This window comes from Balaenoptera physalus (genome assembly GCF_965194825.1).
Source record: "Balaenoptera physalus genome assembly, chromosome: 3".
Taxonomy (NCBI): Eukaryota; Metazoa; Chordata; class Mammalia; order Artiodactyla; family Balaenopteridae; genus Balaenoptera; species Balaenoptera physalus.
In genome coordinates, this window is record NC_138890.1 from 52,968,226 (window position 1) to 52,992,342 (window position 24,117).

General features: G+C 37.4%; 2 protein-coding genes across 7 annotated transcripts in view; one reads left to right on the plus strand and one right to left on the minus strand.

Moving 5' to 3' along the window:
* LOC309657191 (uncharacterized protein) overlaps positions 1 to 24,117 on the plus strand; it is a 165,467-nt gene that overhangs the window by 65,724 nt on the left and 75,626 nt on the right. The window lies entirely within an intron of this gene.
* The window catches only part of SPINK5 (serine peptidase inhibitor Kazal type 5), a 74,568-nt gene continuing 65,447 nt past the window's right edge, over positions 14,997 to 24,117 (minus strand). For 3 of the 5 annotated variants that reach the window (XR_014261653.1, XR_014261654.1, XR_014261655.1), the window contains exons 29-32: positions 23,314 to 23,444; positions 20,708 to 20,798; positions 16,356 to 16,474; positions 14,997 to 15,299 (exon numbers count right to left, since the gene is read on the minus strand). Coding sequence is in view for 2 of the 5 variants with exons in the window: in XM_082454098.1 (XP_082310224.1) it covers positions 15,291 to 15,299; positions 20,708 to 20,798; positions 23,314 to 23,444 (231 nt within the window). In the remaining 3 variants the exon portion in view is untranslated. The remainder of the gene's footprint in view (positions 15,300 to 16,355; positions 16,475 to 20,707; positions 20,799 to 23,313; positions 23,445 to 24,117) is intronic. The other 2 variants (XM_082454098.1, XM_082454097.1) reach the window with 1 other exon arrangement.

A 24,117-nucleotide genomic window follows, 5' to 3' on the forward strand; every position in this document is an offset into this window, starting at 1 on the left:
ATGTGGCACATATATACAATAGAATATTACTCAGCCATAAAAAGCAACGAAATTGAGTTATTTGTAGTGAGGTGGATGGACCTAGAGTCTGTCATACAGAGTGAAGTTAGTCAGAAAGAGAAAGACAAATACCATATGCTAACACACATATATGGAATCTAAAAAAAAAAAAAAATGGTTTTGATGAACCTAGGGGCAGGACAGGAATAAAGACACAGACGTAGAGAATGGACTTGAGGACATGGAAAGGGGAAGTGAGAGAGGCACGAAGTGAGAGAGGGCATGGACATATATACACTACCAAATGTAAAATAGATAGTTAGTGGGAAGCAGCCGTAGAGCATAGGGAGATCAGCTCTGTGCTTTGTGACCACCTAGAGGGGTGGGATAGGGAGGGTGGGAGGGAGATGCAAGAGGGAGGGGATATGGGAATATATGTATATGTATAGCTGATTCACTTTGTTTTACAGCAGAAACTAACACAACATTGGAAAGCAATTATACTCCAATAAAGATGTTAAAAAATTCAGGGTTCAAGAATAATGATCTATAAATCCACTACCCATGTTCTTCTCTTTCTGGAAATACTTATACGAAAAATTAATCTGGTCAACAAACTAACAAGACTGCATTTTCCTTTCACCATCTACTCAGTAACTAAGGATTTAAAAACAGTATATAGAATTACCTCAAACTCAACATCATCACAATACATTGCCCAAATCAAAAAACCCTTCAACAAATCCGCACCTATCTCTATTACCAGTTCCTTAACAGGCTCAAGGGTTTTTTTTCAAAACTAACTGATTAGCTGTGATTCTAGGGCAGCCAGCCTTTAATGTGGACATGCACTGCACAGGAATTCCTAGCAATCCCCTACATGGGTCCCACACAGAGTAGATGCCAGTTTTGATCAATAAGTGTAGATGTACAACATTATCTGTTTCTTTTTCTCTAAATAAAATTATGTCTGACTCTGAGGTCTTCATTCTGCCTAGATCTGGGGAGATTTGGTCTCATTCATTATTGGAGTTTATGAGGATCTGAGATGCTTAAGCAGTGCACAGAAAATGAGAACAGGCCCTATTATCTCGGAACCGTCATGGTTGCTGCCTGCATCTCAGCAGTGCAAGCCAGCCTTAAATGGTTCCCCTCACTGAGGCTGCTCCATGATTCTGTGCCACCCGTGAGACAGGGTGATCTTTGACTGAGATTGAGAACCCCATGAATCTCGGGTTCAGCAGATACTTTGTATAGTCATACACTCAGCAGTCTCTTCCTCTTCAGGAAGCTGCCGGGCAGCAGTCTTGGTCAGTGTTAGTACTCTGTCCCTTTGATTTCTTTTGAAAATTTAATTTCTTCTGCTTTGGTTACTTTCTAAAGTACTCAAGCCATTAAGAGTAATTTTTTGCCCCTTTTTATGTTTTTGTCCAGTTTATTTCAAATATCCTCTAAAGTAAAAATACATACCTTTTTCTTCAAGCTTTGTGATAGAGATTGAAGGAAAGATAAAAAGAAAACTAGTTAATAGCTTTTAACTACTGCCTTAGTTGTTGATGCTGTGTTATTACTTCTTGTTTGACATATTGACATTAAAATGACTACGTCAAAATTCCATTCGTCTTTAGAAACCTACCTTGTGCTTCCAGATAAGTGCTAACCTGGGGGTAAACAGCTCCACCAGAAATTCTTCAATGGGTACTTATAACTGGAGGTTCTCCAACTGCCTACACCTCTCCTGGGTGCCTGGGAACAGCCTCTGGGTAGAGACGGATGGGGCATTTCCTTCGTGAATCATCCATGTCTGTCTTGTGACCAGAGGCCAGGACCTAAGCAAATATCCTTTGTGAACACAACTTGTCAAAACTCATTTTTAGAGACCTTGGCAGTAGGAGTTCTGGCAACTTTCTAACTTAAAATTTAAGGAGCAAAGTGGATCCAGAGATGAGAATATAATTGCTGGCAACTTTCCATTTTATTACTGCTCCCAGGACTTCTTTCGTGTTAAGTCAAGCCATTAGAATTCACTTTTCATTGCTATTCCCATTACTCTATGCTAAAAAAGCTGCATGTGTACTGTCTCCTGCCACCTGATCCATAGATTTGGAAGTGAAGTGTTCCACAAATTAACAGACGTGACTGTTTCTGTAGATAATGAACAGTTTTCTAGGATCATTTGTCTGATCCATTTGTCTGATCCATTTGTCACCCTTTTGTCTGAAAACATAATCAGACAGATAATTTTATTTACATGAAAAGCATGGAACTGTGGTTCATGAGGCCAGAGGGAGTGGTGTAAGGGACATGAGATTAAAAACCATTTACTTGAATTTGTATTTCTCCTTTGCACTCATCTGGGTAAGCTTAGAAAAATCACTTCCCCTCTTTTGGCTTCAGGATTCCCATCTACTAAACATGCTGGATAAATCATCTCTAATTTTCTTCTAGCTCTGTCAACCTGGGAGTTTATCAATCTGAAATAAAATAACCTTTCCCTGATCAAGATTTTCTTTATCACTACATATCATATATTTAGCCGATAAAGAGCAAATTAATTAGTTGAAAGTTACAATAAGGCTAATTATAACAATACACTTCACAGCGTATTTTTTTCTGGGCTCATACTGCTTTTGCATTCCTCTTTAGCTGCAGCTTTTTCTAATATTTCTGAGAAACATCTCATGAATCTAGCCTTCATCTGGGGAGGAGATACATTTTATAAGTTCATATTTTCAGGTAATTAGCTTGTTTCCAACCATCAGTGCCAGCAATTTTTAATTTGTACCAGGAAGGGAATGCAGAATCTCTAAGTTCTTTGAAAACAAAAGTCCTTGTAGGCTTTATGTCATTGACCATAACTGAGAGTGCCTGTTTTAAATTTTCTTTTAAGTCTCTTAAGTGTCTAGCTTTACTCAACAACTTTTAATAAGCAGTCGCTCCATGCTAGGTATTTTGCTAGCCACTGGAAATAAAAACAAGAACATTAAACCATCTCTTCTCTTAAAGAATTCACAGTCTAGTGAGAGAAATGGACGTGTAACTAAGCAACTAGGAAACAGTGACAGCTGGTAATATAGGTGTAAGGACAGGATGTTATGGGAGCATAAGAAAGGAATAACTAATTCACAGAAGGGAAAGAAGTCACGGAAGGCTTCTAGAAAAAAAGCTACACCTTTAATGAGGTGGGAAAAAATTATTCTAGAGTTTGAAGGAATGAACCTTGTGAGATGGAAGGAAGAAGTGGGAGAAGGACCAGGGGTGGATAAAGAGGATATGTTAAGAGGAGAGGACATAAAGGAACAAGTTTAAGGAAATTATTCAAGGGTAGAAGGGAAAGAGGACAGTGTAAGAGCTGAGCCTGAAGAGGTGGACGGAGGCCTTGCATGTCAGGAGGAGTTTGGTGTTCATCTTGGGGGCTAGAGAAGCCACTTAAAAGTTTCATGCATAGTACTATCAAATTTGGATTTCAGATCATCACTCTGCAGTGGAGAATGCAATGGATGGGAGAAGGCTGAAGCAGGGAGATCACGTATGAGGCTGTTTCGGTCAATCATGAAAGATTGATGATGGCTTAAACCAAAGATTTAATAGATTTAGAGATTAACTGTACAGAGGATAAAAGGGATCTGGGAAGATAATGCCTGGGTTTCAGGTTTGTCTCGTTTTACTGTGTTTTAGTGCAGTGTGGCTTCTTAGTAGGAGTTTTCAAAAAAAAAAAATTAAAATGGGGAATTAAACAGATCTGTGTTTGGAAGAGGTCGTTTGGAGATTAAAAAAAAAAGAAAGCTGTAAAGGATGGAGACAAGCAAGTCTGTTAGGCCATTGAAAAGTCCACTGAAATGAAAAAGAGGATCTAAAATTCATTAAAGAAAAAAATAAGGTAAAAAGTAAATGTCTTTAGGCGAGGAAGATACTTACAAGGACTGTAACAGATAAGGAAGACAGCTCATCATCCCTCAAAATAACCCAGAAGGAACTACTGTCAAGTGAAAAGTCCATCAAGGATGATGAATGTTTTATTAGATTTTTTTTCTTGGGACTGATTTTCAGATGACCAAGTCTTTCTTTCTGTTCTCCCTTCATGCTTGAAGAATGATTTATAGTCACATATTATTTATATTGAACTTTCATTTCAATACTGGAAAGAAAAAGGGATTTGTGTGCCAGGATGGTATCAGGGAAAGAACAAGATGTCTTGTTATGCTTTTTACTATGAGGGAAACAAGTATTATCCATCACTGGTAAAGGCCACAGGGAGTGCTATTTGAGGGCACATTCCCTTCATTTACCATAATCTAACTGTGCTATATATGAGACTGGCCTTGGTCAAAGTCAACCAGCAAGGCCACAAAGAGTATTGGATTGGAGTACAAATGTGCATTTTGAATGTGTTTTTCTCATTTTTAAGCACATATTAAATGTTTAGAAATGTCAACATTTATTATCTTCTATTATTATCATAGAATAAGAAGTGTGGTTGGTGTTTAAGTGTACAGAAGGGAGCAAAGAGAAGACAACTAAGTTACAAAGAAGAAGGACAAGGGAGATTCTCTTTTTAAAATTGAAATATAGTTAATTTACAATATTGTGTTAGTTTCAGGTGTAAAGCAAAGTGATTCAGTCATCTGTCTATCTACATCTATATCTATCTATATAGAGATATATTTTTTAAGGTTATTTTCCATTATAGGTTATTGTAAGATATTGAATATAGTTCCCTGTACTGTACAGTAAATCCCTGTTGCTTATCTATTTTATGTATAGTGGTTTGTATCTGTTAATCCCATACTCCTCATTTATCCCTCCACCCCTCCCATTCCTCTTTGGTAATCATAAGTTTGTTTTCTATGTCTGTGAGTCTGTTTATGTTTTGTATATAGATTCATTTATATTCCTTTTTAGATCCCACATGTAAGTGATATCATGTAATATTTCTTTCTCTGACTTCACTTAGTATGATATTCCGTAGGTCCATCCATGTTGCTGAAAATGGCAATATTTCATTCTTTTTATGGCTGAGTAATATTCCACTGCATATATATACCACATCTTAAACCAGTCATCTGTTGATGAACACTTAGTTTGCTTCTGTGTCTTGGCAGTTGTAAATAGTGCTATTAACACTGGGATGCATATATCTTTTTGAATTAGGGTTTTCATCTTTTCTGGATATATATCCAGGAGTGGATTTACTGGATCATATGGTAGTTCTATTTTTAGTTTTTAAGGAACCTGCATACTGTTGTCCGTAGCAGCTGTACCAGTTTACATTCCTACCAACAGTGAGCAAGGGTTCTCTTTTCTTCACATCCTTGCCAACATTTGTTTATTTGTGTTCTTTTTGATAATAGCCATCCTGGCTGGTGTGAGGTAATAATTCATCATGGTTTTGATTTGCATTTCCCTAATAATTAGTGATGTGTTGAACATCTTTTCATGTGCCTGTTGGCCATCTGTGTGTCTTCTTTGGAAAAATGTGTGCTTAGATCTTTTGCCCTTTTTTTTATTTTTTAAATTTTTATTTATTTATTTATTTTTCACACACACACACACACACACACACACACACACACACACACAGACACACACACACACACACTGTATTTTATTTTTACAAGAGATAAATAGACTGACACCAAGCATTGTACATGGATGACCACAACAAAAGCAACAATTATTGCAATTACCAAACACGAAACATACTTATACTATGTCATAATATTGACATTCAGTCCAGTAATCCTCCACTGTAACAGCTCCTTTACTTTGCAGTGAAAATTGATTTGTATATTCTTTGTCTCTGAGTCCTTGTGGGATTTTTCTTTTTTTAATTCAAACAGAAAGTCACAAAAATTATAATCATCCTCATCAGTTCACTCAGTCCCATGTAATTAATTTTTTTTTATCTTGATCTTTTGTTAGCACTTTTATGAGTTCATCAGTTTTTCATTAGAGTTCTGAAAATGCTTATTCATTCAGTTCAGCAGTACAGACAGTTACCAGAAACCTGTACTTGTCAGAGTCTTTTCCATGAATTCCTTGAAGATGAAACCCTTTTATATGAACATATTTGCAAAAGCATCAGAGTACACCCAGAACTGTCTGTAAATGACAAAAGACTTAGAAATGACCACGGTTAAAGATTTGATGAAAGTTCATAATAATGCAATTGACAAGGAAATTTAGTTATTTCTGAGATATACATTTCAAAGTAATAACTAGAATTATGACTTATAACATTATACCAGAACAAATAAGATTTTTAGAAATTTCATGTAATGTCTGAAACATTTATATTAACATATTTCCATACAAATAACCCAATGAAACTTTAGTATTAGTTGTTTTGTTTGTTTGTTTGTTTATACTGCAGGTTCTTATTAGTCATCAGTTTTATACACATCAGTGTATACATGTCAATCCCAACTGCCCAATTCAGCACACCACCATCCCCACCCCACCGCAGTTTTACCCCCTTGGTGTCCATAAGTCTGTTCTCTACGTCTGTGTCTCAACTTCTGCCCTGCAAACCGGCTCATCTGTACCATTTTTCTAGGTTCCACATACATGCATTAATATACGATATTTGTTTTTCTCTTTCTGACTTACTTCACTCTGTATGACAATCTCTAGATCCATCCACATCTCAACAAATGACTCAATTTCGTTCCTTTTTATGGCTGAGTAATACTCCATTGTATATATGGACCACAACTTCTTTATCCATTCGTCTGTTGATGGGCATTTAGGTTGCTTCCATGACCTGGCTATTGTAAATAGTGCTGCAATGAACATTGGGGCGCATGTGTCTTTTTGAATTACGGTTTTCTCTGGGTATACGCCCAGTAGCGGGATTGCTGGATCACATGGTAATTCTATTTTTAGTTTTTTAAGGAACCTCCATACTGTTCTCCATAGTGGCTGTATCAATTTACATTCCCACCAACAGTGCAAGAGGGTTCCCTTTTCTCCACACCCTCTCCAGCATTTGTTGTTTGTAGATTTTCTGATGATGCCCATTCTAACTGGTGTGAGGTGATACCTCATTGTAGTTTTGATTTGCATTTCTCTAATGATTAGTGATGTTGAGCATCTTTTCATGTGCTTCTTGGCCATCTGTATGTCTTCTTCAGAGAAATGTCTATTTAGGTCTTCTGCCCATTTTTGGATTAGGTTGTTTGTTTCTTTAATATTGAGTTGAATGAGCTGTTTATATATTTTGGAGATTAATCCTTTGTCCGTTGATTTGTTTGCAAATATTTTCTCCCATTCTGAGGGTTGTCTTTTCGTCTTGTTTATGGTTTCCTTTGCTGTGCAAAAGCTTTGAAGTTTCATTAGGTCCCATTTGTTTATTTCTGTTTTTATTTCCATTACTCTAGGAGGTGGATCAAAAAACATCTTGCTGTGATTGATGTCAAAGAATGTTCTTCCTATGTTTTCCTCTAAGAGTTTTATAGTGTCCGGTCTTACATTTAGGTCTCGAATCCATTTTGAATTTATTTTTGTGTATGGTGTTAGGGAGTGTTCTAATTTCATTCTTTTACATGTAGCTGTCCAGTTTTCCCAGCACCACTTATTGAAGAGACTGTCTTTTCTCCATTGTATATCTTTGCCTCCTTTGTCATAGATTAGTTGACCATAGGTGCGTGGGTTTATCTCTGGGCTTTCTATCTTGTTCCATTGATCTATGTTTCTGTTTTTGTGCCAGTACCATATTGTCTTGATTACTGTAGCTTTGAAGTATAGTCTGAAGTCAGGGAGTCTGATTCCTCCAGCTCCATTTTTTTTCCCTCAAGACTGCTTTGGCTATTCGGGGTCTTTTGTGTCTCCATACAACTTTAAAGATTTTTTGTTCTAGTTCCTTAAAAAATGCTGTTGGTAATTTCATAGGGATTGCATTGAATCTGTAGATTGCTTTGGGTAGTATAGTCATTTTCACAATATTGATTCTTCCGAATCCAAGAACATGGTATATCTCTCCATCTGTTGGTATCATCTTTAATTTCTTTCATCAGTGTCTTATAGTTTTCTGCATAGAGGCCTTTTGTCTCCTTAGGTAGGTTTATTCCTAGGTAGTTTATTCTTTTTGTTGCAATGGTAAATGGGAGTGTTTCCTTAATTTCTCTTCCAGATTTTTCATCATTAGTGTATAGGAATCCAAGAGATTTCTGTGCATTAATTTTGTATCTTGCAACTTTACCAAATTCATTGATTAGCTCTCGTAGTTTTCTGGTGGCACCTTTAGGATTCTGTATGTATAGTATCATGTCATCTGCAAACAGTGACAGTTTTACTTCTTCTTTTTCAATTTGTATTCCTTTTATTTCTTTTTCTTCTCTGATTGCCATGGCTAGGACTTCCAAAACTATGTTGAATAATAGTGGTGAGAGTGGACATCCTTGTCTCGTTCCTGATCTTAGAGGAAATGCTTTCAGTTTTTCACCATTGAGAATGATGTTTGCTGTGGGTTTGTCGTATATGGCCTTTATTATGTTGAGGTAGTTTCCCTCTATGCCCACTTTCTGGAGAGTTTTTATAATAAATGGGTGTTGAATTTTGTCAAAAGCTTTTTCTGCATCTATTGAGATGATCGTATGGTTTTTATTCTTCAATTTGTTAATATGGTATATCACATTGATTTGCATATATTGAAGAATCCTTGCATCCTTGGGATAAATCCCACTTGATCGTGGTGTATGATCCTTTTAATGTGTTGTTGGATTCTGTTTGCTAGTATTTTGTTGAGGATTTTTGCATCTATATTCATCAGTGATATTGGTCTGTAATTTTCTTTTTTTGTAGTATCTTTAACTGGTTTTGGTATCAGGGTGATGGTGGCCTCATAGAATGAGTTTGGGAGTGTTCCTTCCTCTGCAATTTTTAGCAAGAGTTTGAGAAGGAGGGGTGTTAGCTCTTCTCTAAATGTTTGATAGAATTCACCTGTGAAGCCATCTGGTCCTGGACTTTTGTGTGTTGGAAGATTTTTAATCACAGTTTCAATTTCATTACTTGTGATTGTTCTGTTCATATTTTCTGTTTCTTCCTGGTTCAGTCTTGGAAGGTTATACCTTTTTAAGAATTTGTCCATTTCTTCCAGGTTTTCCATTTTATTGGCATAGAGTTGCTTGTAGTAGTCTCGTAGGATGCTTTGTATTTCTGCGGTGTCTCTTGTAACTTCTCCTTTTTCGTTTCTAATTTTATTGATTTGAGTCCTCTCCCTCTTTTTCTTGATGAATCTGTCTAATGGCTTATCAATTTTGTTTATCTTCTCAAAGAACCAGCTTTTAGTTTTATTGATGTTTGCTATTGTTTTCTTTGTTTTTATTTCATTTATTTCTGCTCTGATCTTTATGATTTCTTTCCTTCTGCTAACTTTGGGTTTTGTTTGTTCTTCTTTCTCTAATTCCTTTAGGTGTGAGGTTAGATTGTTTACTTGAGATTTTTCTTCTTTCTTTAGGTAGGCTTGTATAGCTATAAACTTCCCTCTTAAAACTGCTTTTGCTGCATCCCATAGGTTTTGGTTCGTCGTGTTTTCATTGTCATTTGTCTCTAGGTATTTCTTGATTTCCTCTTTGATGTCTTCAGTGATCTCTTGGTTATTTAGTAACGTATTGTTTAGCCTCCATGTGTTTGTGTTTTTTACGTTTTTTTCCCTGTAATTAATTTATAATCTCATAGCGTTTTGGTCAGAAAAGATGCTTGATATGATTTCAATTTTCTTAAATTTACTGAGGCTCGATTTGTGACCCAAGATGTGATGTATCCTGGAGAATGTTCCATGCGCACTTGAGAAGAAAGTGTAATCTGATGTTTTTGGATGGAATGTCCTATAAATATCAATTAAATCTATCTGGTCTTTTGTGTCATTTAAAGCTTCTGTTTCCTTATTTATTTTCATTTTGGATGATCTGTCCGCTGGTGTAAGTGAGGTGTTAAAGTCCCCCACTATTAGTGTGTTACTGTTGATTTCTTCTTTTATGGCTGTTAGCAGTTGCCTTATGTATTGTGGGGCTCCTATGTTGGGTGCATATATATTTATAATTGTTATATCTTCTTCTTGGATTGATCCCTTGATCATTATGTAGTGTCCTTCCTTGTCTCTTGTAACATTCTTTATTTTAAAGTCTATTTTATCTGATATGAGTATAGCTACTCCAGCTTTCTTTTGATTTCCATTTGCCTGGAATATCTTTTTCCATCCCCTCACTTTCAGTCTAGATGTGTCCCTAGGTCTGAAGTGGGTCTCTTGTAGACAGCATATATATGGGTCTTGTTTTTGTATCCATTCAGCAAGCCTGTGTCTTTTGGTTGGAGCATTTAATCCATTCACGTTTAAGGTGGTTATTGATATGTATGTTCCTATGACCATTTTCTTAATTGTTTTGGGTTTGTTTTTGTAGGTCCTTTTCTTCTCTTGTGTTTCCCACTTAGAGAAGTTCCTTTAGCATTTGTTGTAGAGCTGGTTTGGTGGTGCTGAATTCTCTTAGCTTTTGCTTATGTGTAAAGCTTTTGATTTCTCCATCAAATCTAAATGAGATCCTTGCTGGGTAGAGTAATATTGGTTGTAGTTTCTTCCCTTTCATCACTTTAAGTATATCATGCCACTCCCTTCTGGCTTGTAGAGTTTCTGCTGAGAAATCAGCTGTTAACCTTATGGGAGTTCCCTTGTATGTTATTTGTCGTTTTTCCCTTGCTGCTTTCAATAATTTTTCTTTGTCTTTAATATTTGCCAATTTGATTACTGTGTGTCTTGGCGTGTTTCTCCTTGGATTTATCCTGTATGGGACTCGCTGCGCTTCCTGGACTTGGGTGGCTATTTCCTTTCCCATGTTAGGGAAATTTTCGACTATAATCTCTTCAAATATTTTCTCTGGGCCTTTCTCTCTCTCTTCTCCTTCTGGGACCCCTATAATGCGAATGTTGTTGCATTTAATGTTGTCCCAGAGGTCTCTTAGGCTGTCTTCATTTCTTTTCATTCTTTTTTCTTTAGTCTGTTCCGCAGCAGTGAATTCCACCATTCTGTCTTCCAGGTCACTTATCCGTTCTTCTGCCTCAGTTATTCTGCTATTGATTCCTTCTAGTGTAGTTTTCATTTCAGTTATTGTATTGTTCATCTCTGTTTGTTTGTTCTTTAATTCTTCTAGGTCTTTGTTAAACATTTCTTGCATCTTCCATATCTTTGCCTCCATTCTTATTCTGAGGTCCTGGATTATCTTCACTATCATTATTCTGAATTCTTTTTCTGGAAGGTTGCTATCTCCACTTCATTTAGTTGTTTTTCTGGGGTTTTATCTTGTTCCTTCATCTGGTATATAGCCCTCTGCCTTTTCATCTTGTCTATCTTTCTGTGAATGTGGTTTTTGTTCCACAGGCTGCAGGATTATAGTTTTTCTTGCTTCTGCTGTCTGCCCTCTGGTGGTTGAGGCTATCTAAGATGCTTGATGGGAGGCTCTGGTGGTGGGTAGAGCTGGCTGTTGCTGTGGTAGTCAGAGCTCAGTAAAACTTTAATCCACTTGACTGTTGATGGGTGGGGCTGGGTTCCCTCCCTGTTGGTTGTTTTGCCTGAGGCAACCCAACACTGGAGCCTACTTGGGCTCTTTAGTGGGGCTAATGACAGACTCTGGGAGGGCTCACGCGAAGGAGCACTTCCCAGAACTTCTGCTGCCAGTGTCCTTGTCCCCACGGTGAAACAGAGCCACCCCCCGCCTGTGCAGGAGACCCTCCAACAGTAGCAGGTAGGTCTGGTTCAGTCTCCCCTGGGGTCACTGCTCCTTTCCCTGGGTCCCGATGCGCACACTCTTTTGTGTGCGCCCTCCAAGAGTGGGGTCTCTGTTTCCCCCTGTCCTGTCGAAGTCCTGCAGTCAATTTCCACTAGGCTTCAAAGTTGATTCTCTATGAATTCCTCCTCCCGTTGCTGGACCCCCGTGTTGGGAAGCCTGACGTGGGGCTCAGAACCTTCACTCCAGTGGGTGGACTTCTGTGGTATACGTGTTTGCCAGTCTGTGAGTCACCCACCCACCAGTTATGGGATTTGATTTTACTCTGATTGTGCCCCTCCTACCGTCTCATTTTGGCTTCTCCTTTGTCTTTGGATGTGGGGTATCTTTTTTTGGTGAGTTCCAGTGTCTTTCTGTCGATGATTGTCCAGCAGCTAACTGTGATTCTGGTGTTCTCACAAGAGGGGGTGAGAGCACGTCCTTCTACTCCGCCATCTTGGTTCCTCTCCCTTTGCCCATTTTTTGATTGAGTTTTTTTTGATATTGAGTTGTATGAGGTGTTTGTATGCTTTGGAAGTTAATCCCTTCTCGGTTGCATCGTTTGCAAATATTTTCTCCCAGTCTGTAGGTTGTCTTTTTGTTTTGTCGATGATTTCCTTTGCTGTGCAAAAGCTTTTAAGTTTGATTAGGTCTCATTTGGTTTTTTAAAATTTTATTTCTTTTCCTTGGAAGCCTAATCTAAGAAAATATTTCTACGATTTATGTCAGAAAATGTTTTGCCTATGTTCTCCTCTAGGAGTTTTATGGTGTCATGTCTTTGTGAGTTTATTTTTGTGTATGGTGTGAGGGAGTGTTCTAATTTCATTGATTTACATGTAGCTAAAGAGACAGATTCTTAACCATAACTGAGTTACAGCCTACAGGTCAAACTTGGCCCACCACTTATTTTTATAAATACAGTTTTATTGGAACATAGCTATGCATATGAATTTACATAATGTAAATTCATTATATTAACACAACAGCAGCACTGAGTGGTTGTGACAGAGGTTGTGTATCCCGCAAAGTCTATCTGGCTCTTTAGTGAAAAAGTTTTCTGACCTGTAGCCTATACAGGTGCTCTCTGTACTTGCTTCTGAAGCCTTGAGAGAGAGGGGGAGACTTCAGGTGAGTTCCTTACATGAAAAAATAAGGAGTTTGACAGTGGTACTTCTATGAAAACCCACATTCTGAAAATGGAATCTGAAGTATAGTTATAGAGAAATGCATAAGTCTGTGGTAGTGACCAGGAAGAGGTGATAGAAATAGTCTGGCCTTCTTTAGGTCCATCTCAGGATCATTTGTCACTTCCCGGTTTCGAATTTTAGGGCTGGTTTGTGAAACATCAGTAAGATGGGTCTGGTTTTCATTGACCTCCCATTCGGATGTCAAGATATAACTCAGGAAGCAACTCAAAAATCAGTTTACTTGATAGTTAATACAGCTATTTTGTTGTGACCATTTTGACACAGATGACACTTTATATTTGCCTCCAGATTGTGTCTCCAAAATAAACAACTTTCAGTTGTTTTTTTTTTTAATCCCAAGTAATGTGTTCAACACATTCACACTCTTAACCCCGATCCCTGAGCCTCAGTCCATTCCCTGCTTTATCTTCCTTGGTTCTCATTTCATCCCTGACCTCTGTACCCCCACTTCACCCTTGACTTTGACTGGGTCCCTGGAATTTTCTCCATTCTTGTGTCTCATCCTGTTCGAGACCACCCTATCCTTCACCTCACCATATCCCTGAGCCACACTTTCTCCCTGGTGCTCAGAATTATTATCAAGGGTTGCTTAAGTCTTGAGTGTGAGAGAACGTAGTCTTTTGTGCATATTACCTGATAATCATAATCAAAATAATAATGATGAAGGCAGTACAGGGGGTTTGTTGTTGTTAACTCAATAAAATATTCAAAAGGACATAAAGTGACTACTTCTCAAAAATCATATGTCTTGGCCAGGAAAATGGTGTTTCTGGATTTCCTAGAAATAACCAGGAAGGAGATACAATCTCAGATGTTATAGTATCTGTAAATCCATTCTGTATGTCCTGGAATTACCAAAGAAAATAGCAACATTGTTTTCTCACTTTTTTTTTTTTTTTCTGAAATGGCTCTGTGTTTTCCTGCTTGAAAAATGATTTACAAGTCTTCTTTCTTTTTTCTTAATGATAACATAAAAAGAAAAAAAAAAACATCACAGGGAATGATTTATCTTCACTCAGTTAAAGAGGACAAAGATCATAAAATCCTACTATAATGGGCCTAGTGGCAACTTATCTAAAAGAAAAAGGGCAGAGGAATAAATACAAAATTAACTTCCCAAATCCAAGTAGGCCTGCCATTCCTGGCACAGTTCTAGAGCTGAGAACAACTAGAAGCATGGTGGATTCCCCACAGCTTCCTCCATCTACAGTGTGTTCAGCATTAGCCTGGAATCTGCAAGTGAACAATGTAACTAGATACTGTCACTGGACACCGGTAGCAAGGTCCTGAGCATGAGAGTGTTTCAGCATTGAGGCAGGAGCTTACACGTGTTCCATCCCACCGCTATGTAGTGCTTATATTCTCTGGTGGATTTCTCATGTGTATTAGGTCTTTGTCTAGTTTAGTAGCCTCTAGCTATAATACATGTAGCTCTTGAGCACTTGACATGGGGCTGGTCCAAATTGCGATGTGCTGTAAGTATAAAATACATACCAATAGCAAAGACTTAGTAAAAAAAAAAAAAAGAAAAAGTTTATATTATTATAATGTTATATATCTTTTATATTTTGAAATGATAATAATAGTTTTGATATATTGGGCTAAATAAAATATATTACTAAAATTAATTTTACCCATTTCTTTTGTAGCTACTAGAAAATTTGAAATTACATATGTAACTAGTATTATATTTCTATCAGACAGAGCTGCTCAGACTTGCACACCTTGGTAACTCTTGTTGCCTTGGTCTTCCCCCAGACTATGTATGGGTCCAAGGCCCTGATAATAGGAAATTATGAATTATTGATTCATGGCTGGTTTGGCTTTATATAGCTGTTGGCTGCCTGGGAACCCCTACATCCCCTCCTCTCTTCTAGACATTCCTTCCCAATCGTGGCAGCAACTTGAATTTGAAGAAAGCATTCTCTGTCCACCGATAGGCTTAGAAAAACAAAAAGGTAGAGTTCATTCAGCTTCTGCAAAAACAAGTTCCTATTATCCAGGCAGTGACAAAGAAATCCCAGAAATGGCGTTCTGCGGGGTTTACTTTTATTGAACAAGCAGTTGGACAGACAGCATTGTGATCAGGAGGTTTCCACAGCACAGACTGGATGAAGATGTCTCTGTGCCCTCAGATCACAGAATCTAGGAGGAAAGAGATGGAAAAGACTGAAAGTCAGTGAGTCCATTCCCCCAACAGTTCTGTATTGTTTTCTATAGTAAATAAGATGAGCTCTGAAGAATTCTTTGTATATACAGATGGTGAAGGTCGGCGATTCAGAATTGGGATACACATTTTCCCTCATGGCTTTCACTAACTCTTTCATCATTTGACCTACAAGAGAAGATGGGTAGGTTAGATGTTAGAAACTCAAAGACATTGTAGAAATGCAGGCTATACATTTATGATGGTAATAACATAGTCAAAGAAATCCATAGATTCTTGCATTCTGCTAAGAATGCACAATTTCAAATCACTTTCACATTTTATTCAGTTGATTCAGTGAGTATTTATTGAGTATCTAGTATATACTCCCTGTTGAGGTAGATACAAAAATGAACTCTGCTCTTGATTACATGAGACCCTCATGGTAATGAAAAAAGGAAGGTGTCATTCACATCTTTTCACAAAGGAATAAATTAAGCTTCAGAGAAGTTCACTGACTTGCCAAGATGTCACATTTGGTCAGGACTTAAGTCTAATTCCTCTAATAATTAATGCTTTACTATTATAGTTTGTTTTAGGCCATGAGATTTTAATCAGCTGTCTTCCTGCCTGACTCATCCATGTAGTTGTATATTCTTGAAATCAACATTTAAAACATTAAATCAACGTTTAAATTTTTTAAAAAGGTAACTGCATCTTGTCTGCTGGTACTACCTGGAACGCTAGCAGCATTATTATTCCAAACTCAAACCTCCATTTTAGTTCTCACATTAACCCCATCAGGCTTCCTTTGATTTGAGTTGGCAAGCTATGGTCTTGTTGAATCCTTGAAAATCTTTGTCATGGAATTGAGAATAGTCATTTATTCATCTCAGAAAATAGTACTGGTATTTTTCTTAACATAGGCATTTCCTTCCAGTGTAGCTAATCTTTATTTAATTGAGATAATGCCTTTTCTAGAACCGTTGGTTTTCAGAATCTCCTGACAACTAAAGGATGGTGGCAGAGCACAAGAAATGAAGTCAGGGCTACAGTGGACCCCGAACAAATACTGATTAACTTTGGTAAATTGCAGGATTTCTCCCAGGCTGATTTTCTGTAAAGTGGGAAAGATAATGACCCCTGCCCTAAATACAGATTTACTGTGAGGATGCAGAAGGAAAGAGCAGATAAAACTCTAAAGAGTTACATAAATCTTAGTAGTTACTGTATAATGAAAAGTACCTCTCAGAATAGTAAGTAAAAGTAGGATTTTCAGTCTATTTTTCCAGGAAAGTTGTGACTGGAAGTTGTGCCAGGCCTTTTATTCATTCTTGGGATTCCAGACTCTCTTAGGGAATCTTCTACAGAGGAACAAGGTTTAGGCAATAGTTTCCAGCCTCCAGGATTTACACCCATAATGGTTATCAGAGCAGTGCTGGGCCATGACCCACCCATATTACCTTGGGGTATCCAATATCACATAATTGAATCATACAGCAGGAACTGAACTCATGCCCAGGACACCTCTTGCTCTAATGATTTGTTCCATCAGATAAAACCATAAATAATTCCTGTCATTAATAATGCCTGTTATATAACTCTAGCGGGAAAAAAAACACCCCAAAATGAAAGGAAGGAACTTGCAAAACCTTTTGTTCTTAGCTCTGGCAAGATGCTTCATTATTTGAATAAATACATCTTATTAGTATTATTCTATGGCAAATTCCTCATAAAGTAGTTTTCATCATGTTGTCTACATGAGATTACAGCAAGGCATGGTCTAAGGTGTGGTCTATAAGACTTGCATAAAGATTATTTTTACCTCCCTGTTTGAGATGTATGTGACCAGGTGTGTTTGTAAGATGGGGAGACACTATATTCTGGCAATAAAATGAGAAGCAAACCACTAACAGTTTATATCTAATAAGATAAAAAGATAGCCAACACAACATAGGGACTAGAGCAAAAGTTTAAAACCTCTCTTTATATATGTGTAATGCCCAGAGTAGATAAATGACTTTTTTAACCCACATGAGAAAACAGTGAAGGTCTCCTGACTTCATTCCAGTACCCTGCCTCCTACCCTGTGTTCCAGCTGCCAGTGTGAAACCAGAAACACCTAGCTTATAGCTCTTGTTTTTCCACTTTCCCATATCAAGGCTTGCTGAGTTCTTTTGAATATGGTCTCATCTAGTATTGCTTAAGATCCTCAAGTCTGGCGGAATTGTTTTTAATTCCATTATTGCCAAAGCTTTCTGTGGCAGTGCAATAGAGTAAAAACAGTTGTGAATAATAACTAGCTATTAAATCTTAACTTATTAAAATATTGTTTGTTTTATTAAAGATAAGTATATTTTAATACCAAATATAAATTTATTAAAATTATTTAAAAGAAATAAGCATTGTGCCAGGGTCTGTTTCTCTACATTCATACTTTAGACTCCTAGGCCTGATAATAATAATAAATGCCATTGCTTTTTAAACACTGGGCCAAATGCTTAGAAGTATTTATTAAATATTTTCAATAACTCAGTGAGAGCTTTGGTTTACATATTTATGTGATTTGCCAAAGGTCTCGCATATGAAAAACATCAAAAACTCTGAACCCATATTTATCTGGTAACAAAAAATTTTCTCTTATTTGAAAATTCCTAGTTTTTTCCCCAGGTCACATATCATCTTGCCTGAGGAAGAGATTCCTCAAATGCCATCACCAGGGAGAATGTTAAACTCAATACAGTAGTCCTCCTTACCCTCGGGATATATGTTCCAAGATCCCCAGTGGATGCCTGAAACCATAGATAGCACCAAACCCCATATATACTATGTTTTTTTTCCTATACATACATACCTCTGATAAAGTTTAATTTATAAATTAGGCACAGTAAGAGATTAACAATAATAATAAAATAGAACAATTATAAAGTTATGTGAATGTGGTCCTTCTCTCTCTCTCTCTCTCTCAAAATATCTTATTGCACTGTACTCACCCCTTCTTCTTGTGGTGATATGAGATAATACAATGCCTGTGTGATGAGATTGAGGTGAATGATATAGGTATTGTGACATAGCATTAGGCTACCATTGACCTGAATAGGTCAGAAGGAGGATCATCTGCTTCAGGTAATCCATCAAACTATGATGATGTGGATGGCTGGATGACAGGAGCAGATAATGTCAATGGTTGGGAATCTTTGATAGCTTAAGGGTTTTTTGCCAAAAACTTTTGGAAGGACATTGTAGTCAGAAGTTGTCGCTCTTTTTTTCTGACTCATCAAAGTGTTGCTGCAAAGGTGAGCATATGGGTGACTTTAATGCTGTGTTCCATCCAAGGATCGTATTCCATAATTTTATCCTTTAATATCTGTGCAATTTGAAACACTTTGGCAAATTTTGGTAATGTTCGCATTGCTGGTTCTGCTTCAACTTCTTCATCTTCCTCTCCCTCTGTAGATGACTCAATAAGTTCTTCCAATTCCTCGGTCTTTAACACTTCTCAGTGGCCTTCAATATGTTTTTCCACTTCATCAAGCATGTCAGAATATCCTTTTCCATCAACTTGTCTTGCCCTGTGAATGATTTTCCTAACTTCTCCATTGATCCCCAGGAAGCCTTTAAAATCATTCATGACTTCATAAATTTTTCCAGCAGGCACTTACAGTTTCCAGTTCTAATTTATCCATTGCAGCTTTAAGGAATGTTATTGTGTCAGCAATAGTGAATGATTTCCAGCAGTGCATTTTGTTCAGATTAGGATCTGCATCAATTGCTGATCACATGTAATCAAATACCAGGCAGGTGTATGTGACCTTGACAAATTGAATGATGCCCTGGTCAAGGGGCTGAAGTCATGAGGTTATATATAGAAGCAAAAATACAACCTTGAAATTTTCATTTTCATAGCAAATAGATTCAGGATGGCCAGGTGCATTGTCTATTATTAGTAGGACTTTAAATTCCAAGCCTTCCTCTTCCAAGTATTTTTTCACTTCTGGGATGAAGCATTGGTGGTATCATTCCATAAACAAGATGGCTATCACCCATGCTTTCTGATTATGGTGTCAGAACACAGGCAGATAATTTTTGTTTTTGAGAGCAAGTGGGTTCTTCACTCTGTACACTATGCCTGGCTTAATCATATGCCCTGTGGTATGTACCAGAGTTAATCTGTCTTTCCATGTTTTATGCCTTGGTGCCTCCTTTGCACTTTTACGAATGCAGGTTCTATTGGGTATCTTCTTTCAGAGGAGCCTCATTGTAACTGAAGACTTGTTTTGTATGACATCCTTTCTCTTTAATCAACCTTTTCAACTCTGTCAGAAATGTGGCAGCAGCTTCTTCACTGGCAGACGCAGCCACTCCAGTAATTTTTATATTTTTCAGTCCAAATCTATTCCTGAATCTGTGTAACCATACTTTACTTGCAGTAAATGGCTTGGTGTCACTAATTTCAGGGGATCCCTTGCTGAAGTCTTGGTAGAGGCTTGATGCTTTCTGGCCCAGCACCTTGCTGCCAGTCAGAACACATTTTCTATTCATGTCTTCCACCCACCAATCTAATGCCTTTTCCATCTTAACTAAGCACTTATCACACAACGTGGCTGTAACTTTTGCAGTTTGAGGTGGAGCAGCAAAACTAACATAAATTTCTTTTTCCTTCTTCACAATTTCGTGGATAGAAGATTCATTCTTACCAAAGATCTGAGCGCCTCAGCACACAATGGTTTTTTTTCCCCCTTATTAAGGTGAGAACTTTCACTTTGCACATAGAAGAAGAACTTTTTGGCTTTTCTTTGGCATATACGAATTGTCAGTGTCACTACTCTTGCACTCTGGGGGCATTATTCATTCAAATAAGGGTTATTTGAACAAAAGACTGTGATGTCATGACAGTTGATCTGATAACCTAGATGGCTAGTAAGTGACTAAGAGTTGGGATATGCTGGAAAAAGGGAAGATTTACCTCCTGGGTGAGATGGAGCAGGACGGTGCAGGATTTCATCATGCTACTCAGAACGGCACACAATTTAAAACTTGTGAATTGTTTATTTTTGGAATTTTCCATTTAGTATTATTTTTGGACCTTGGGTAACTAGAACCATGGAAAGCAAAACCTCAGATAAGGTGAAATGACTGTAATGTGTGTCATAACATCCTTGTAGGGATTTAAATGAAAAAGGCAACTTTTCATGTTGGGAAACAGTTTAATGCAAAGTATTGATACGAGGCTATAAGGTTTAAGTCCACTTCTGTCAGTATCTGACCACGCTTGGTCTCTGTCTCATCTTTGTATTGCAGATCACAGAAAATAAAACCAACTCTGCAGAAGTGTCACATTATGCACATTGCTCATAAACAGTCTGTCAATGATCCCAGTAAACTGTAAACATTTAAAAATATTAACTACTATATTTTTATTCCCACATATTTCAGTAATTACTTAATTACCTTCACAATGAAGATGTGACCAATTCTGGGGTTATCTGACCTAGTATCATTTCCCTGGCCAGAGAAATGTCGATCACTCAGTTCAAGAGAACAGAAGCAGAACCACCTGGTTCTAACACTGTAATCGCGAAGGCCGGTGTACTTACAGATGCTGGCACTCTGAGAGGTGTTGTTTCTGGGTTGCTCTTCTCCTCACACCTTCCTTCACTGCGTATGCGTGTATTAGTTTGGCGTATTCTAAAACAGAAGAGGAAGTTTCAAAGATGGGAAAACTCAAAGTTATAATGAAAAAAAAAAAAAGACAAAACACAACCAGGGATCAATGTGAGTGACATTTGGGCATCAAACCAGAACTGAAATGAGGGGTAGGGGCCGGGATCTGCATTCAACTATTTTCCCGTAGGCATCATTCAGGTTTATTCTCTCTCTTCTGATTTAGCCCCAGATTTGTGCTCCAGGCCTGGATCTATTTCATCACATTTCATTCTCCTGTACACTATACAGTCATGGAATTGTTGAATGTCGGAAATAAACTTGGAGATCACCTAGAGCAAAAGCCATTATTTTATAGATGGGAAAACTGGATCCCAGAGAGAAGTTTGACTTTATTGGATACCTATAATGTGACTTGGGGATTATAAAATAGAATATATTTTGTAAAATGTATTTTATATAAATATATATAAATTCTATATGTATGTTATAAAATATAACAATATATGATCATAGAGTGTGAATTTTATATCAGTAGTTGGAAAGAATCTTACAAGATGAATTTTAATGCCTTTCTCATAAGAAATATTATATAGCAAACATCTACTTGTTTGCTTTGGTGATAGGAAACTCACCGTCTATCAGGACAGTTCATTTTGTCTTTGAACATTGTGCAAGTTGAAATTGCTTCCCTATAACTTCCTCTAAGACCATGGAAACCAATAATGTTCCATCTTGCCTGGGATAGCCTGAACCTTCTCTTCCTAATGTATACTCCCAGTTCTTTAGCTAAACAATCCATCTTGAGGTATCCTTTATCAATATTTTTATTATGGGCATTTCTGTCATTTCTGAAGCTCCCTTGAGTAAACTTACCGTGGGTTTATACAGTTAATGGAATGCTTGTAGAGCACTGGATGGATAATTTAGGGCCTGACATTTACAAAAAAGAGAAGTTGAAGGATTTCTGGGGTGAAAATAAGACATATATAGCAACAGATTCATGAATGGTTGTACTCATTCCTTAAACATTTAAGACATTTAAGAATTAAGATTCCTTAATTATTAAAACTCTGTAAGATCCATGGATAGACCTCAAGAGATTTATGTGCCCACAGATATTATGCCTACAAATTTTTAATGTTTCATCATTTTCTTTTCCTTTGTGGAAAGAGGTAACTTTCTCTATATTATCAAAGGAATCTTTGATCCCCAAATGTTTAAGGAACTCTGAGAGGTGTTGTACACACTAAGGAGGTAGATTTAACCTCCTGGATTTGGCCTTGGATATAACAGTAGTGTAGTGGAGAGAAAAGAAAACTCTGTTTAGACCCAAATCAACAAGATTAAAATCCAGTCTGATCTACTTCCTAGCTTTGTCATTTTAAACAAATTACCTGGACTCTCTGAGCCTCAGATTAACCTTCTGTGCAATGAAGATGATACCACTCTGTAGTGAGCAGTGAGGATTCAGTGAAACTGTGAATATGAAAGTGACTTACTTACAGATATAACACATAAAGCACTCATATTCCGATTTTAGTCTATGTATATGAACTGCAGAATGGCTCTTGCTTTTGTGAGTTAGTTGATTTAAAGGGAAATAAATGTAAATTCAGATATTTTCCTGGGATTGAAAAGCAGGATATCAGTCCCATCCTCACATTCTGGGCCTTGCTTATAGTGTTCTAAGAAGGAGAGAATGAACATATATGGACTGCAATGTAAGTCTGAGGTGGGGTGGGGTAGAAAAGTCAAGATTTGCCACCATGCCCTTATTGAAAGCTGGTCAAATGAAGGCTGGGAACGGGTGAAGAATGTGAATGGAGGTGAGAGTAAACAGCATTCGAGCAGAAAAGCAACAAATCTACAACCAATAATTAAAGTATTAAAACAAATTCCTTGTATTTAACTAAAATAAAAATCGCAATTCTTCTCAATAATCCTGTGAAGTCAGCTGGCCCAGAGAACTATGTCAAGTTTTCCAGGGAAGAAAGTGAATCTCAGAATGATGAGATAATATGCCCACAGATAGTTTATAATAAATTGAGAATAGGTCTGCCGTTTGCTCCAGTGTGCTTTCTTCTGCATGATAGCACTTCCTGCTCCAAGAAGACTTGGAGAGGATGGGAAATCTGCGACTATCAGGTAGTCATAATAAGGCCATTAGAGATTAGAGGCTGGGCTGACTCTGTATCGCAATGATTTTCAACTTTTTTCTCTTTACACGAAGGGTAGATGATGTTCACGCCCCCATGAGTGCACATGGGCTTAGATTTTCTCTAATTATTGTAACCCCACCACTTTTTCCTTTCTCTTCCACTCAGTAAACTATATGAAGTTTTATTAAAGGGATAACCTTAAATCCTCTGTATTTTATGCATGAATAAGATCATTCACAACATTTGAATTTTAACTGCTGTGATTAGTAAATTGGTTGCAACACACCTCACATTCATATCAGTACACTGCTGTGGGTCAACACTGTCATCAAGGGCCTCTACACTGGAAGGTGGGCTCACTGGACTTGTATACTTACAGATTTTCGTGACAGAGCCTGCAAGGATTGTTGTATGTCTGGCCATCATCACCACAGACAGGCTGTAAAATCTTTGGACAAAGGTAACCCATCCTGGGTAATACTCGGTACGGTCTGCACATCTCAGAGTTCTGAACAAGCAAAACATAAAGCACATTTGCTCAATGGCACTCAAGAGATATGAACTTGGGGAAAACCTCTTGATTTCCTCAATCATGTATGAATAAATGGTTAGTAAAGGAACTGTAACATAGGTTATACAAACCCACATATTCGTTTCACACCATTGTTAGGTAGATTTAACCTCCTGGATTTGGCTTCTTTTTACTAGGGAAGATTAGTAGCTAAACCAAGATACAAGGAAAAACAAAGCAATAAGAAAGCAGAAATCCTACATGATACTGGGCACAGATAAACTGAGGTATGCCCATAGGAAAAAAACTACCATGCAAGAAATAATATCCCTTTTTTGTTTCTTAAATGAAGACACTGGTTATATACAATCTAGAAAGGAGAGACTCAGAGGTAAATGCTAGGTAACCACATGGGTTTTTGAGTCCCAGCTCTGCCACTAACTAGAGGAGTGATTTATCTGACTTCTCTGAGCCTTAGTTTCTCATCTGAAAAACATGAAGAATAATAGCTCTTGCCTCATATTGTTGTTTTAGGGAATCAAATCAGATAATGCATTTATATGCATACATAATACGGTGTTTGGCACACACTAAGTGCTCAGTATATGTTAGTTGTCAGTATGTTTCCCAAGGTAAAAAATACATAGATTTTTCATGTAGAAGAACGAAC